The sequence below is a fragment of the Spermophilus citellus genome, assembly GCF_964194105.1.
Source record: "Spermophilus citellus genome assembly, chromosome: 1".
NCBI lineage: Eukaryota > Metazoa > Chordata > Mammalia > Rodentia > Sciuridae > Spermophilus > Spermophilus citellus.
The window spans coordinates 143,136,350-143,155,240 of NC_138182.1; the positions used below are offsets into that span (position 1 = coordinate 143,136,350).

Here is an 18,891-nt window from a genome sequence, read left to right on the forward strand (position 1 = left end):
AGGTTAACAAGGTTAATTCCAATACAATGATAGTAGGGGACTTCAACACCCCACTTTTATCAATGAATAGAGTGACAAAACAACAACAATAAAGATACATTAAACTATATTACAGACTGAATGGACCTAACACAGACATTGACAGAGCATTTCATCCAATAACTGTAGAACAATCACCATTTTCATAAGCATATGGAACTCTCTAGAATAGAGCATATATTAGGGCCACAAAAGAAGTCTTAACATTCAAGAACACTGAAGTCCCATTCTATATCTTTTTGACCACAGTAGAACAGAACTAGAAATCAACAAATAAACTTATACGAATATGTCAAAAAAAATTATAACAACTTAGCAACGCATCTCAGGGTCCTGGGGGGTGGGTATAGGGGGTGAGGGCGGGGTAAGAACAACCCTGAAATTAGAAGGAAATAACAAAGATCAGAGAAGAAATAAATGAAGTAGAGATCAACTGAATAAAGAGTTCTTGTTTTTTTTTTTTTTTTTTTGTACTGGGGATTGAACTCAGGGGCACTCAACCACTGAACTACATCCCCCAGCCCAATTTTGTATTTTATTTAGAGACAGAGTCTCTCCAGATTGCTTAGTGCCTTGCTTTTGCTGAGGCTGGTTTTGAAATTGTGATCCTCCTGCTTCCCTTAGCCTCCCAAGGCACTGGGATTAAAGGTGAGTGCCACCGTGCCCAGTAAGAGTTGGTCTTTTGAAAAAACAAAAATCAACAACCCTTTAGCTAGCTAGATTAACCAAGAAAAAAGAGAAGCCCCCCAAAAAATCAGAAATGAAAAAAGAGATGTAATAATTTATATCACACAAAAAAAGAGCATTAGGAATTATTATGAAAAACTATATAACAAATTGGAAAACCTAGGAGAATGGATATATTTCTGGCCAAAAGTGACCTAGAAAAATTGAATCTAAAAACTTTGAACAGACCAATATCAAGTAATGAGATTTAATCAATAATAAAAACAGCTCCCAACAAAGAAAAGCCTAGATTCAGTGGCTCCACTGCTGAATTTTACCAGATATTTAGTGAAGAACTAACCACTCCAAAAAACTGAAATGGAAGGAACCAATCTGAATTTAGTCTATGAGAACAGTATTAGCCTGATACCAAAACCAAATCAGGTGGCAACAAAACCCAAACATTTTTATATCCATATCCCTGATGAACATGCATGCAAAAATTTTCAACAAAATACTAGCAAATAAAATTCAACATCACATCAAAACATCACTTACCACAATCAAGTTAGATTTGTCCCAGGGATCCAAGGATGGTTCAACATAGGCCAATCAATAAACATTCAATATCTCTTCACAATGAAAGCCAGGAATGAGCCAGGCATTGTAGCTCATGCCTGTAATTTCAGCTACTTGGGAGGCTGAGGCACAAGTTCCACAGGTTTGAGATTAACCTGGGCAACTTAGTAAGATTATGTTTTAAAATCAAATTTATAAAAGAGGTAAGGATGTTTAGAGCACTTATTTAGCAAATGTGAGGTCTTAATACAGCACTGCAAAGCAAAACAACAACATACTTCTGAACAAGTATAGAAGAATCATACCTCAACATAATAAAGGGTGCTATGACAAACCCATATCCAAATCATAATGAATGGAGGAGGGGGGATGCTGAAAGTGTTCCACTAAGATCCACTAAACAATGGTGTCCACCTACTCTCACTGCTCTTATTAAATAGTTCTAGAAGTTTTAGCCAGAGACAATTGGGCAAGAGAAAGAAATAATAACCATATTCAATAGAAAGAAGGAAGTAAAATTATTCTTATTTGCAGATGATATAATTCTCTCCACAGAAAAGCCTAAAAGTTCCACCAAAAGACTATAAGAATAAGTGAAATTAGTAAAGTTGTAGAATAAAAAAAAAATCAACATACAAATAAATAGTATTTCTATATATCAATAATGAACTTGTTGAAAAAGAAATCATTAAAGCAATCCAATTCACAATAGTTGTAATTTTTTTTTAAATACCAAGGAATAAATTTAACCAATGAAGAGACAGACCTCGAAAATAAAAATTATAACGCATTAATTAAAGAAATTGAGGAAAAGATAAAAAAATTAGAAAGACCTCCTATGTTTGTATATTAGGAAAATTAATATTGTTAAAGCCCACATTACCCAAAGCAATTTACAGATTCAATAAATTATTTCCTATCAAAATACCAATTCACAAAATTAGAAAAAAAAATCCTAAAATTCATATGGAACCACAGAAGACCCTGAACAAAAACAAACAAAACAAAACAAAAAAAACAAAGCTGGAGGCATTATAATATCTAATTTAAAGACATATTACAGAGGGGGCTTGGGGGTAGGAAAGGCAGAGGAATGAGATGGACATCATTACTCTAAGTACATGTATGAAGACATGAATGGTGTGACTATGTTGTATACAACCAGAGATATGAAAAATTGTTGAATATATGTATAATATGAATTGATAAACATTCTGCTATCATAAATATCAAATTAGAATAAATTTTAAAAAAGACATACTACTGAGCCACAGTATCAAAACAGGATACTAATGGCATAAAAACAGAAAACTATATACCAACGGAAAAGAATAAGGTTCCCAGAAATAAATTTATGCAAATACAGCAAATTAATTTATGTATTTTTGTTTGTCTTATGTTTTAGTGGTCCTGGGCATCAAACTTAAGGCCTTACACATGCTAGGTAAGAGCTTTACCACTAAACTAACCCCAGCAAACACTGATTCTTGATAAAGTCTGAAAAACATGATGCTGGAAAAACTGGATTATCTACAGGCAAAATACTGAAAATTGTTCCCTACTCTATATAAAAATCAAATGAAAATGGATCAAAGACTTAAATGTAAAACTGATATTCTGAAACTACTAGAAGAAAATGTAGGGGAAACATTTCAAGGCATTAATATATCCACTGACTGTTTACATCTGACCAAGCAACAACAACAAAAAAATAAATAGGATTACATGGAACTAAAAAGCTTTTATACAACAAAGCAGATAATCAACAGAGTGAAGAGAAAACTTATAGAATGACAGAAAATGTGCTGACTACTCGTCTAATAGAGAATTATTATCCAGAATACATAAGGAATTCAAAATATTTAACAGAAAACTAAAAACAAGTAATTCAGTTAAAAGATGGACCAAGTGATCTAAATAGGTACTTCCCAAAAGAAAAATGCCAATGGCCAACAAATATATTTTCAAAATGCTCAGTAATCATTAGCCATTAAGGGAATGAAAATTGAAACTACAATGAGCTATCATCTCACCCCAGTTTGAGTGGCTATTATCAAGAAGACAAAAAATAACAAATGCTGACAAGAATGTAGAGAATAAGCAACTTTCATACCATCTTTGTAGAAATGTAAATTAGTATAGCCATTATGGAAAACAGTATGGAGGTGCCTCAAAAACAAACAAACAAACAAACAAAAAAACACAAAAACCAATAGTATGGAGGTGCCTCAAAAAACTAAAAATAGATCTACAATATAATATAGCTATCCCCACTCTTGGGTAAGTAAACAAAGAAAAGGAAAAAGGCATACCAAAGAGATATCTGTATGACCATAACCCTGTTCACTGTGGCACTATTCCCAATAGCTACGACATGCAGTCTCAACCTAGGTACCAAACAACAGGTGAATGGATAAAGAAAATGTTATACACACACACTAGAGTATTATTCAGTCATAAAGAAAAATAAAATCCTTTTTTGCTGCAAAATGGATGGAACTGGAGGATTTGATTATCTTCAGTGAAATAAGGCATGTGGAAGCTAAAACAGTTCATCTGAATGTAAAATAGTAATTACTAGAGAATGAGAAAGGTGAGGGGAGAGTGGGTAAAAAGTGGGCAGATAAACAGTGACTGGATTTGATCAGTGCATGAATGCTATTAATATGTACAATTAATACATGTTAACCAAAATTAAATGTGTTTTAAAAATTTAAAAACTAGAAACAATTTAAATAACCAAATATTGGAAGCCAAATAAATTATGGCAATCATTAAGAACAGCATTGGGGCTACAGTTGTATTGTGTCTCAGTGGTACAGTGCTTGCCTAGCATGTGTGAAGGCAATGGGTTTAATCACTTAAAATAGCATCACATAAAAATAAATAAATAAAAATAAAAGTTTTTTAAAAAATAGTGTTGGATGTCCAGTGTAACTTCACATCAGTACAACCACAAGAATGGGAAGTTATACTTCATGTGTATATGCAAAATACATGCTACCGTCATGTATAACTTAAAGGAACGAATAAAAATTAAAGGAAAAAAAAAAGAATAGTGCTGGGGGCTGGGGTTGTAGCTCAGTGGTAGAGTGCTTGCCTTGCACTTGTGAGGTACTGGATTCGATCCTCAGCACCACATAAAAAATAAATAAAACAAAGATATTGTGTCCATTTAAAAAAAAAGTACTGAAAAAATCATTTACCAGCATTCAAAGATGTTGAGATTATATATTGTTTAAAAAGTTACAAAACATTATATATTTTAAGTTTCTGAAAGTTGTGAAAACAAACTACATGCTGAAAAGCCTTTAACCAAAAATCTATAAAATGTCATCAATGGTTATATAACTGCATGGTGAGAATGGTTTTTAGTTTTTAAAATACAGACAGAAATGTGTCGGTAATAAGGTAAAACAAGACAGCTTAAATAGTGATACGAAATTTATTTTATAAAGAAAAAATGGTTAAAAAATTGAAGGAGAAAATGAACCTTGGGTAGCTCTGAATGTGGTAATAAGTTTTTGAACTGGTATTGTTTACTATCAAAAACAGAACACATTAAATCAATGAAATGAGGCAAACATGAGAAAATCTTTAGAAGTTGCTTTAAACTGAATACTTGTTCCAGTAAACAACTACCTTAATCATCTTTTTTATTCCTAACATAGAAAGGCAACATTTCTGTTTCTGACAACCAAAAAGATACTCTTAGTCTACCAATCATCTATTCCTCCAAAATGAACCTTTATTATCATATTATCATTTAAATAAAACAAACAAAAGAGGAAAAGAAATCAGGACTCCTTGGAAAACTGATTCTATGTAACCACCTCCTGAAAACCACTCATGAATTTATTTATTCTTGGATTATCCTTTATTTCTTTATCTAAAACACAGCAGTTAAAAAAAGAAGCTATCTACAATTACAAAATTTAAAGACTTCTGAAGAAACAACTTATATTTTTCTGGTATTACAAGTTAATATTTCATCTGCTTTTTCTTTTTTTAATATTTGCATTTGAAAACATACCTTCAACAATTGTATATTTTGACACTAGTATACTTTGCATATTTGTCCCACATTTCAAGGGAACTATGTCTTACAGCATTAAAAAAAGAAAAAATGCCTCCCCATTCTATTACCTGAGTTATCAAATAGGATTCTGATCTATCTACACCACATTCAAGCAATAAAAAGAAAGATCACAAATGTGTCAAAAAATTAACAACTTTTCTGCTTTAATATCTGAAAAAAAGCAAAATCAAAACAAAAATTCCCAGATAATATTTCTGATTTAATCAAAGAGAAGAATTTTTAAAAATTATGTATTTGCCTCCCCTTTTATTTACATGTAGAGACCAAAGTGTTGACATTATCAAAAATATATAAAAATTTCACTTCCTATGAAAAATAAAGAAGTTTCATGAAACATCCCCAAATATACTCACAGAAAGATAGCTGTTAATATCCACATCATCAGTTATGGTTTGGCGTTCTCCTTTGTAGTTTATTTTCCGAAACCTTCGTCGAGACTGTCTAGCAGGAATTTCTCTTTGTAGAAAACTATCTTCATTATCTTTAGAATTCTCTACCTGAAACACATGTTCACATTTCTGATTAAACACCCAATTTTTCCATGTTACCGACAGTCTATGAAGTCTTATCAGGCTCATAAGGAATCTTCATTTACTTCTGGCAAGAAACTGCCTCAAAAAAACATGTCTGTATAGGACAAAGCTCATGAGTTCTAAAAGATTAAAGACAATGTTATAAAAGATCAGGAGACCACAGTTTCCTTCCAGGAAATAGTCTCTTGTGCACATAAACATATATCCTCTAAGTAAAGTCACTTACCAGAAATGAAGGCTGTTAACTACACCTACACATTCAATAATTACAACTTCTAAGTCAGTCTAATTACAAATGGCCTGATGACATACATATTTTACTTAGCAAACAATCATGATTATGATTTACAGTGAAATGCTGAAAATCAAAAACAAAAACAAGTTACTCATTATTCTTTGGTTTTAACTGAGTATATGACAACAGCCAAAAGTAAGGCTAGCATCTTTTAATAAAGGAGCATAGTGGTACATGCTTGTAATCCCAGGTACTCAGGAGGCTCAGGAAGGAGAATGGCAAGTTTGAGGACAGCCTTGGCAACTTATTGAGACCCCGTCTTAAAATAAAAAGCAAAAAATGACTGGGGACATAGCTCAGTGGTAGAGTACCTCTGGATTCAATTCCAAGTACAGAGAGAGGAGACAGAGAATAATTAATCTCATATCCACAGGTGACAAATGATGATTTCAGTTTTCTCCCACAACTACTTTTCCTATTAATGTCATACCTCTTGTTAATATTACAATATCCTAGGCACCAAAATGCTATCTAATCAACATTCCCAGCTTATCTGGTTGTTTTCCAAATCTTAGGCCCAATCACTTTTCAATTGTCAATTCTTTTGTACAAGCCCCTCCTTCATTTCCACTATCACTATCCCTTACTTGAGTCACTTCAGTCCTGACTATCCCTAATTGGTGATTCAGCTGCTGGGATTCTCTAATTCTATCCTGCATGGTCAGATAAGTCACCTAGATCATTTATCATTAGTGTCAGGTCTGCTGTTTTAAAATACTTAAATGGGACTCTAATGTTTACCAAATAAACTTTAAATTTTTATATTTGATACTCAAAGCTACGCACACCTCCACAGCGCCCCACCCCCACCCCATGGAATACTCTTATGATTTTATAATATATATAACAACCTTGGAAAAGTTGTTCTCATCTTTCTCCCCTTAAAAAATACACTCACATAAAAACTTTAATGATATGCAAAACTTCCTAGTGATTTCTCAGAAAGAGTTGAGTCTACCCTATTCTGTTTTAGATTTTACTCAGTTTTGGGAGGCTGAGGCAGAGTTTAAGGGTAGTACCAGATAGGTCAATACTACTACTCATGTGCCTCTCCAAATAAAGAGCTTATATTCTCTCCCGTCTAAGTAACAGGTTATTTCCTTCTGTATCTTTACATGCCATCAATTGGACACTACCAATCATTTAAGATACACCTCAATGGACATTTCTTCCACAATCACAAAAGACATTTCTCTCCTCAGACCTTGACTGGCTCGGTCTATGCACACACAGACTTCTTATAAATGGTATTGATTTTAGGCCTTTGAAAATGCTGCCATTACTTCTACCCAAAACCCCATTCCTTCTCTGGTAACTTGTTGGTCTCCTACATGTTATTCATTACCCACTTCAAACAATCCATCCTCTACTCTAGGATGATATCTCCCCGTCTAAAGCACTAAGCATACTCATCACATTTATTTAAGAAAACCTCACTAGCAAGATAACAAGTTCTCCAAGGCAACAACTGTATTATATTCACCTTTGTTAATTTAATACTATGGGATTTGCAAAAATGCACATCACATTAAGTCCTCATGTCTTTTCAAATATGTGAAATTTGAAAAGAAATATGTGCAAGTTCTGGAAATATGTATAAATTCTTCAAGAAATAAACTGGCAGGCCAGGTATTGTGGTGCACACCTGTAATCCCAGCAACTTGAGAGACACAGTGAGGAGGATCACGAGTTCAAAGTCAGCCTCAACAACTTAGCGAGGCCTAAAGCAATTTAGGGAGGCCCTGTCTCTAAATAAAATATTAAAAAAAGGGCTGGGGATAGTCTGTGTGGTTAAGTGTCCCTGGGTTCAATCCTGGGTAACAAAAAATCAAAACCACACCAAATAAACAAAAAATGGATATTTCCCTTAAACTTAATATTCACAGCAAAACCCTCCAAAAATCAATGAACCAAATAAAAATTTTAACACCCCCTCCCAAAAGAGAACAAAACAATGTGCCAACTGAGATGTTTACCAACAAAAGAGCTTCACTAAATAAAAGTCAAAGGGTGTTTTAAAAAATGCGTTCCCAGGCTGGGGTTGTGGCTCAGTTGGCACAGCACTTGCCTGGTACATGTCAGGCACTGGGTTCGATCCTCAGCACCACATAAAAATAAAATAAAGGCATTGTGTCCATCTACTGGACAAACTATTTTAAAAAATGAGTTTCCCATAAGGAAGGTCTTGACAACAAAAATTAAAAGCAAAATGCCAAATACATAATTAATTATGAACAACTAATGACTGTATAAAATAATAACATATGGCAAAATTTGTGAAATTAATAAAGCTAAAATACTGAGCAACAGAAATCATATTTGGGTATTAACATTAAAATCTTAAAAGTTGGCTACTACTAATTTCAGATATTTTAAAGTAGGCATTTAAAAACAGCCAGAAGTAGTATTAAAGGAAAGACCCATACCCTATTTCTAAGGTGGAGAAGAGAAGTGGGAGAAAAGAATTTACTATGAGAGAGAACAAAAGCAATATGAGGCAAAAATAAAGAACATATATATAGCACATAATGTGGCAAAGTAAATACAAATCTATCAGCAATCAGAATAAACATGAATGTCTTTCAGGTTAAAAATTAATCTTAAAATGCAGAAAAAGAGGGAAAAGACCCTAAGTACAAAGGTGCACAGAATCCCAGTAAAGAAAATATGACAAAAAATACAAGAAATTAAAATAACAGGTTAATATCTCACTAAGAGACAAGACTCCTAAACTTGATTATCCAATTGGGCCCAAAATGTAGAAAAAAGATAACAAGAATCTAAGGCTGAGTTTTACGGAGAATGCAAGGGTAGTTTGTTAGAAAAATTGTTAAATTATTATACTAAAAGATAAATAGATTCAGACATAATTCTCTTAGAAATGCAGAAAAAAGTTCTTTTTTTAAAAAATAAAGTCAGAATCCTTTCCTGATAACAATTCTTAGCAATATTTTTTGATACTGAAGTTAACCCCTTTAGGTTATTTTGAACTTTTGACAGAACACCAATAACATCTGCTATTTTCTTGCTTTCTAACATTAAAAAAAAAAAAATCTCTCCAAGAATGTTATCAGGGTTTGGATGTGAGGTGTCCCCTAAAAGCTCCCATGTGAGACAGTGCAAGAAGGTTCAGGAGAAATAATTGGGTTATAAGGGTCTTAATCCAATCAGTGATTTAATCCCCCCATTAACTGAGTAGTAACTGAAGTGCTAGGGTATGGCTGGAAAAGGTGGGAATTGGGGCATGGCTTTGGGTATATATTTGTATGTGGCAAGTAGATTCTCCCTCTGCTTTTTATTCACAGTGAGCCGCTTCCCTTCCCCACATTCTTCTGCCATTCAGTCTCACCTCAAGCCCAGAATAATAAAGCTGGCTTTCTATGGCCTAAGCCTCTGAAACTGAGAGCCCTCAAATAAACTTTTCCCCCTTTAAAATTGTTCTGGTCAGATACTTTGGTCAGAGCAGCGGAAAAAGCTGATTAAAACAAAGACAGTGCCTGCTCTACACCTATTCATAAGTAATTGATTCCTGGAGGTCTGTATTCACTTAGTGGCAGAATGGTACTTATTCACCATAATCTAGGCTCTGTATCCACTAGGAAGAGTTAAGTACTTGGTCATCACTGTTTCTAAACTTTTGTAATGTAAATAGCCCTTAAGAAGAATACATTTTTTGGTAAGTACTTAAACAAAAAGTCTACTATAGTCTAATAAGTTTTATTTATTTATTTAGGGAATGACTAAAAACCATATATTATAGGGTAGGACTTAACAAACCTAAACATCAAAGGAAGCAAAAATGAGACAAGGCAGAAGAGTGCCATATAAATTAACAAAAATGGGAAAGACAAGGATGCAAAAAACAGTGAGCATGTGCTGAAGATACAAGGGAAGAGGATCTGGTGAAATTTCAATGTTAAGACTAGTGTCTAGGTAAAGAAGTAATGGAATAGATTTCTAAACCCCACTACATGCTTCTGCTTCCTTAGCTTCTATTTCATCATCCTTGACCAACTGTAACTGTAACTGGTCATTTAACCTTCAATATCACCACTCAGTAGTAGGTAGCTGACTCATTTTCATATTAGTCTCCTCTTTTTTCAAGGTGCTGCCACTCTGCTCCTCTTCTGATTTATTCTTTATTTCCCTTTCTTGGCTGTGCCTTTTCAAAAAAAATTCTAAGCTTTCTAGTAGAGAATCCATTTAAAAAAAAAATCTGGATCTGTTCCTTCTTAACGGATTGAAGATCATCTCCTTTAACTTTCCAGACGTGGAAAGTCATCCTGCTCTCCTAATCCTGTTGAAAGTCACAGTCCAAATCAAGAGAGGAGACTGTATAACTCTGCCATCAAATGATGTCACACGGCTTTTTCCTGGCTCACTTTAGGCTCTTCAGCCAGTTCAGCATCTAGAACTGGCTAGTAATCCTTCCGTCATTCTCTTACACTACAACTGCCTAGGCATCTCTCATTAACAAACTAAAAGGAGGAAATGCCCTCAAAAAAACAACCCATAATTTTTCCATACTTTGAGAAGACCACTTCTCTATCAACCTTATTGATCATAAGAGTTAATATCCCCAAAGAATACGTGTTTTTCTGCAATTTCCTTGCTTTCTGACATTTTCCCTCTTGCTAAAATACATCATATAGAACGTTCTTGCCACTGGTTTAATATTGGTGAGTCTTCTATACACATTACCAAACTCTGGGAGAAAGTTTTCAATTTTTGTTTGGTTTCTGCAGATAACTTAAATAAAGTTACAGAAGTTTCCTTTAATTCCTACTTTGCTCAAAAAGCCTTTTAAATCATGGTTTTAAGTATTTAAAAATGCCGATTGTGTATCTATAGAAATGATCATCTGATTTTCTAGTTATACTGAAGAAGTAAATCTTACTGATTTTCCAAACTTGTAACTCTTGAGAAAAAGTTCAAATTAGTTATGGTGTCTTATCCTATCCTGGGATGATTCCTTATTAATTTTTTATATTTATTTTTGATTCCTGATAACCTTACTAACTTCTACTCTCACAGAAAACACTGTCTTTGTAATAGAGCTTTTGTATAATGCCCTGGTTGGGCTTTGTAATCAAAATTAAACTGGGCTCATAAAAGAGGTTAACTATTCAAGTTTTTCTATTTAGCTTTATATATTATTTCTTCTTATATGTTTGGAAAATTCATCAGTGATGCTATATACGTTTAAATTTTTAGATGGAAATGTATATAATCAGATTCACTTTCTTTTGTAGATAATGGTATATGCAGTTTCTCCTATATGAGTGGGCTAGTTTGGGTAAATTGTTTAAATTTTAAGGAACTGGACTATCTTGAACGTCAAAACTAGTTGGTTTAAGTTTTTCATAATACCCTTTTTTCAAAAAAACATGTTTGTCGGATCCATGGTAGTGTATACAACCTTTCTCATTTCTGTCATTTCTTATGTGACTTTTTTGTTCCTTTTATGTTTGACAGGGAATTATCAATTTTATTAATTTTCTCTAAGAACAAACTTCTGCCGCCTTTGTTGTTCTGAAATGCTTTTATTAGTGCGTTTTTAGTAAAACTTAATAGGGTGTTCATTTTCACATAATCATACTTGCTTAAAATTTAATTTACTCCATTTCAGTTCCCAGTGCCTTTTCCTCCCTTCCCCCTCCTCCCTCCTTCTTTTAGTCTCCCTTCCTCTACTCTACTGGTTTACCTATTTATTTTTAAATCAGTACATTATAAACAATAAAGGTGAAACTCACTGTGGTACAATTATACATTACACAGAATAATTTTGTCAAATTAATTCCGCATTTCCTCCCCTTTCTTCCCTCCCCATCAAGTATCTTCTTCTACCTTACTGATCTTTCCCTATTTTCTGGGATCTGTCCCCACCTCTTCCCCAACTTACTTTGACTTAGCTCCCACATGTGAAAGAAAATATTCAAATCTTGACTTTCTGAGTCTGGCTTATTTCACTCAGCATCTTCTCCAGTTCCATCCATTTACTCACAAATGTCATCATTTCATTCTATTTTGTGATGGAGTAAAACCCAACTGTGCACATATACCACGTTTTCTTTATCCATTTGTTGACGGGCACCTGGGCTGGTTCCATGAACTGCACTGCTATAAACACCAACGTGCCTGTATCACTACAGTGGGCTGATTTTAGTGGTTTTAGATAAATACCCAGGAGAGGGATGGCCCAGTCATATGGTGGTTCTATTCCTGTTCTTTTGAGGAATCTCTATACTGCTTTCCAAAGTATGAGGGTGCCTTCACCCCCCCCCCCACACACATCCTCACCAGCATTTGTTATTATTTGTGTTCTTGATGATTGCTGTTTTAACAAGATTGAGATGGAATCTCAATGTAGTTTTGATTTTCATTTCCCTGATGGTCAGGTCAGGGGTGCTGAACATTTTTTCATGTATTTGTTAGCCATGTGCATTTCCTATTCCAAGAAACTGTTTAGTTCTTTTGCCCATTTATTTATTGAATTTGCTTGCTGTTAAGCTTTTTGAGTTCATTATATATATATGTATTATTGCTACTAATATTCTGTCAGAGGAATAGCTGGCAAAGATTTCTGCCCATTCACTATGCTCTCTCTTCACATTCTTCATGTTTCCTTTGTGATGAATAATCTTTTTAATCGATAGGATCTCACTAGTATATTCTTCATTTTATTTCTTGAGCTTTAAAGGCCTTGTTAAGGAAATCAGTTTCTGTACCACTATGTTGGAGTGCTGACTCTATGTTATCCTCTTTGTTTCAAGTTTGTTTTCATGACACTGATTTTAAAGTTTTATATTTATATTTATTATTTGTTGCTTCCCATTTCTATGCGTATGCTGCTCTTTAATTTACTGAAATGAATATTTAACTCACGGAAGGCATTTCATCTTAAAGCACTAAGGCATTTGATACACAGCAATAAATGTTTAAGCTTAATCCACACATTTTGGAAGTCCTCTTCATTGTGATAAAATATTTTCCCAGCGATTCTTCTTTGACAAGGGATATAAAGTAGACTTTTGAAATAAACTATACTTTAAAAAATTGTATTTTGTTCTAGTTGTGTTTTATAATAATTTTATAATTTTGTTCTAGTTGTGTTTTATAGATTTCATGATGGTAAAACTAAAACTGAAAAGTTTTAAATACTGAAATTTTGGGGGACTTGCTTATGTCTTACCATATGGTCAATTTAAAATATTCCATGAGCATTTGAAAAGTATTCTGTTGTTGACAAGGCAGTATTCCCTATGGGTCTATTAAGTAAAATGTAAATGATCAGGGGTTCAAACTTTAGTGTCTTTTATTCTGATGCTTGTTTTCTTAGTTGCTTTCAGATGTACACTAAAATCTCCCACTGTAATTGCAGGTTTGACCAGTCTGCATTTTACTAACGACAATTTTTGCTTTATATGTGTTTTATTTTACATTTATTTATTTGTTTGTTTGCAGTGATGGGGATGGAAACCAGGGTCTCCATACTAGGCAACAACTGAGCTACAGCCCAGCCAAACTTTTTTTTCTAGCAGTAATGGAGATCAAACCTAATGTCCTCCTAAATGTTAGGTAAGAACTCTACTATTGAGATAAGTCCCTGGATTTTTTGTTTCTTTTGAGAGGATCTTGTGAAGTTACCCAGGTAGCTTTGAATTTGTGATCTTCCTGCTTAAGTAGCTGGGATACAGGCATGTGCCACCACTCCTACACCTCCAATAATTGTAAACTATGTATTCCGTTAGACTGACACACAGCCTTGACTTAAGTTCATTAGGTCTAGTCTTAATTATTATTCTCTACTTCACTTATTTTATTATTTTATATGTTTTATTTTGGCTTACTTGACTTTTCTTTTTATGTTCAAAATTTTGGGAGTGTGACATTTATTTCTTGTATTTATAATTGGTAAAGTGTTTATTAATTTTTCTCTGACCATTTTAGATGTATTTCATACATTTTTGATATATGGCACATTTTCACTGTAATCACTTTGCAAAGTTCTAGACAGTTTTTAGAATTTCTACATAAAATGCACTTTTTACAGTAATTATTATTTTTAGTTTCATACTTTTTTATGCTTGCACATTTTTTTTCTTCAATTTTTTTATTAGCTACACGTGATATTACAATGACCTTGGCAATTCATACATTTGAATCATTGTATAGTAATTATTAATACTATTTAGTAATAATTTTGACATTCATGACATGCAATTAGAAAATGTTTTCAATATATTTACTTAAAGGAAATTACCTATTCTTCAGTGTATGAAATAATATATGACCAGTTTTCATAAATGTGCTACACACACTTGAGAATGTATATTACCCTGTAAAATTCAACATATATTAGGATTCATTTTATTGTTAATGTTGTTTAGGACTTTAGTAATTTTTGTCTACTTGATTTAACTTATACTAAGAACAGAAGATTAAATTCTTTTATTTTTTAAAGAGAGAGTGAGAGAGGAGAGAGAGAGAGAATTTTTTAATATTTATTTTTTAGTTTTTGGTGGTGGACACAACATCTTTGTTTGTATGTGGTGCTGAGGATCGAACCCGGGCCGCACGCATGCCAGGCGAGCGCGCTACCACTTGAGCCACATCCCCAGCCTGATTAAATTCTTTTAGTAGTTTATATTTCACTGAATCTCCTGTAGATTTTTACAGAAAAGAGTTCTTTGTAATTAAGTGCACAGATATTTGTGTGTATCTTCATTATAAATGATGACTTTTAGTATTAAAAATATCATTCTATGCCATAGTTAATGCTTTTGGCTAAATTCCACATTTTATGCTATAAAATTACTACACCTGTTCTCTCTGGTTCTTACCTGTTTAGTATACCACTAACCACTGCTTTACTGTAGCCCTCTCAAATCATTACAGTGTTTATTGTAAACAATACATGACTGGGTTCTCTGTTGTGACTCAAATTGACAATCTCTTTTTTAACAAAAAGTCAATGAACCCCATTCAAATTACTATTATAACTAATATTTTGGATCTCAACCTTGTAATAACATTTTATAATCATGTGTGTTTGCAATATTTATCACATTATGAGATATGTATTCTTTGTTGACTAAAGTTTTTTTTGATATTTAGGAACACATTTATTTTCATTCTAGTGTATATCTTTGTTGGTTTAATAGTCAAATTGATAAACAAAATGTCCTATTTTTGTCCTGTTTTCTTTTTTCTCACGTAACTTGTAAATTGATATAGAATTCATATTATAAATTCACACCTCAAAAAACGGCACAATTCACTGGCTTTTGATATATTCACAAAGTTGTACAACCATCACTATTATTTAGTTCCAGAATATTTTCATCAACTTAAAGAAATCCTATATCCATATCCATCTGTATCCATTTCCCTCTTCACAGACCCAAGTAACCACTTATCATTTATCTTTATGAATTTCTTTATTCTGTATATTTCTTATAAACAGAATCAAATAACAGGTAGTCTTTTGTGTTTAGCTTTTTTCAGTTAACATTTTTGAGTTTCATCCAACTGCACCAGGTACCAGTACTTCACTTTCCCACCTCCCAGTGCTGGGAATCAAACCCAGGGCTTTGATCATGCTATGTAAGCACGCTACCATTGAGTTACAAGCCTCAGCCCCACTTCATTCTTTTTTTTTTTTTTTTTTCGTGGGGGGCAGGTGGGGATTGAACTCAGGGGCACTCAACCACTGAGCGCCACTGAGCCCCATCCCCAGATCTATTTTGTATTTTATTTAAAGACAGGGTTTTAAAGAATTGCTTAGCACTTTGCTTTTTCTGAAGCTGGCTTTGAACTCTCGATCCTCTTGCCTCAGCCTCCTGGGATTATAGGCAAGTGCCACTGTGCTGGCCCTACTTCATTCTTTATGGTACAATAACATTCCTTCATATGAAGATAGGACATTTTGTTTATCAATTTAACTAGGTAATGGGCATTTGGGATAATTTTTCCTATATATTATAAATAATATACTAGTTTACAAGATTAAATAGACAAATGTTTTCTAGTCTCCTGGGTATACATAGAAATAAAACTAATAGATCATATGATAACTCTTTTTAACTGTTTTGAGGAAAAGTCAAACTTTTCTAATTTGGCTGTAGCATTTTACATTCTATTACTGTTATAAGGGCTCTAATTTCTCCATACCCTTGCCAATACCAGCTATTGTCTATCTGTGAAATTTTATGATTGATTATTTTCAAGAAAGTTTGAGGGCTGGGGATGTGGCTCAAGCGGTAGCATGCTTGCCTGGCATGTTTGCAGCCCTGGGTTCAATCCTCAGCACCACGTACAAATAAAGATGTTGTGTCCACAGAAAATTTAAAAAAAAAAAAATCTGGTACATATTGTATAAAAAAAAAAGAAAAAGAAAGTTTGACTATTTTGAAGCATTCTATCTTCAAGTTATGATGTGAATGTGGTTTGTATGTAGATTTCTTTTATCTTTCTTATAGTTCTACATCATTAGGAAATTTTACTTTGGAGGAAATTATTAGAGAAATATAGTTAAGTGGATGGCACTGTTTCCAACTACCCAAAGGAACCTAGATTTAAAAGTTAAATTAAGAAAATTAATCAATAAAAACCATAAAGCAATATACTTTTTATATAATCTTGTGCTGAGGAGAGATTTTAAACATGACCCTAAATGAAAAATGCACTGAGAAAAAAAAACACCAAAACCCTGACATAGCCCCTCCCCCAAAATGACAACATGAATTTTTAAAATTTTTATTTATTTATTTTTGTTAATTTTATATGGTGCTGAGGATCGAACCCAGGTCCTCGCACATACTAGGCGAGCACTCTGCCACTGAGCCACAACCCCAGCCCGACAAGATGAATTTTTGATATGAAGTTGAAGATGACAAATTTACAGTCTTTTAAAAACAATATGACTTCATAATATGACCAATTCACTAGTTTATCATGTAATTGCTGGGATTATAGGTGTGTACTACTAGGCACTGCTCAATTCAAATTTCATCAATTATTCCAACATCATTTGCTATAACTCCTATGTTCCAGGATTTAACACAAGATGAAGCATTGTAGTTTTTAGTTTTTTCCCCCCTCATTTAGTCTAGAACTGTTTCTTAATCTTTCTCTGTATTGCATGACACTAGGATATTTAAAGAATAGGCCAAATTATAGACTTTCAATTTGATTAATCTAATATTTCCTAATGATTAATCTCAAGTAAGCACTGCTAGTAGGACTATGTCACAGAGGTGACATTCTGTCCTTCTCAGTGCATCGCATCAGTTGTGTAACATCAGCTTGTGCCCACATGATGGTGGTAACAATAATTGCTGTTATGATAGTATCTGCTATGTTTTCCCACCAGAAACTTGGTAATTTTTCTCTTCATAAATGATTTGTGGGGATATACTCTGAGACTGCATATATATTCTGTTTCTCATCAAACATTAGCTCCCCTCCCCCATCCCAACAAGTTTCAGCATTAAAGTTTTTTTTAACTTAATCACTCCTTCATACTACTTGTAAGATAGCATTATGTTAGAGTGTTCTCTTGTCCCTAACTCATTCATATTATTAGGACTTATAAAATTCTGTATATCAACTAGTACATTTGAATTCCCTAGTATACTAGATTTCACCAGTGAGAGTCCCTTCAACCTGGCTCCTGTGTCCTTTTAGTTCCTTACATTGTGGGTGGGTGAAGAAAATACATGTTGACAATGAAGTGGTGATAAAGAGTACACATATGTCACATCTCACTAAAATAAACATCTGCAATATGTGTATTTTTGTAAATGCTAATATTCTCGCTATTAGTACTTTCTACAATATTATGGCAAAACAATTCTTAAATTGCTTATTTTTAAGTAAATATATCCATTATAGAAACCAATAGGTTATCCCTTAATAAAAGGAAGTACTAAAAATGCCAGAATAAAATTTGTGTTTTTAACAGATATACGACAAAAAGAAATAAAGGCTGGATGCAGTGGTGCACACGTATAATCCCAGCAACTTGATGGCTAAGCCAGAAGGACTTCAAGTTCAAGAACAGCCTCAGCAGATTAGTGAAATCCCTCTCTCAAAATAAAAAATTACTTTTTAAAAAGGGCCAGGGATGTAGATCAGTAGTAGAGTGCCCCTGGGTCTAATCCCTAGTAATGCAAAAAAAAAAAAAAAAAAAAAAAAAAAAGAAAAAACAACAAGCGTTTACGTAGCTATGTGTGTATGTGCATGCTCACAAGCACATGTAAGAGACATAATTTTCTAGCTTTATTCACTGAGAGCTAAAAGTAATGAGATACCTGTAGCAATAAATAGAACTGGCAGCCAGATCATGGTTTCTATATACTTTTCTCCAATAAAACAAAGAAAGTGCCCTTAAAGAAAAACTAACTCAAGGTTTGGGTCAGGGAAAGTATAAGACAAGCCTGTAGTACCTTGTACACTAATTGGCTTCATGATTTTTCTCTTCTTCCTTATGTACAAAACTACAACAGTGCCCAGGCAAGGTAGTACATGCTTGCAATCCCAGCAGCTTGGCTGGCTGAGGGGAGGATCAAAAATTTAAAGCCAGTCTCAGCAACTTAGCAAGGGAGTAAGCAACTCAGTGAGACCCTATCTCTAAATAAAACACAAAAGGGGGGCTAGGGATGTGGCTTAAATAATGT

The 18,891-nt window shown here is 33.5% G+C and overlaps 1 protein-coding gene across 9 annotated transcripts in view; it reads right to left on the reverse strand.

Annotated features, from left to right (window-relative positions):
* RAPGEF6 (Rap guanine nucleotide exchange factor 6) overlaps nucleotides 1–18,891 on the reverse strand; it is a 213,992-nt gene that overhangs the window by 119,263 nt on the left and 75,838 nt on the right. For all 9 annotated transcript variants that reach the window (XM_081279815.1, XM_081279813.1, XM_081279814.1 and 6 more), the window contains one exon: nucleotides 5,737–5,880. In XM_081279815.1, coding sequence (XP_081135941.1) covers nucleotides 5,737–5,880 — 144 coding nt within the window. The remainder of the gene's footprint in view (nucleotides 1–5,736; nucleotides 5,881–18,891) is intronic.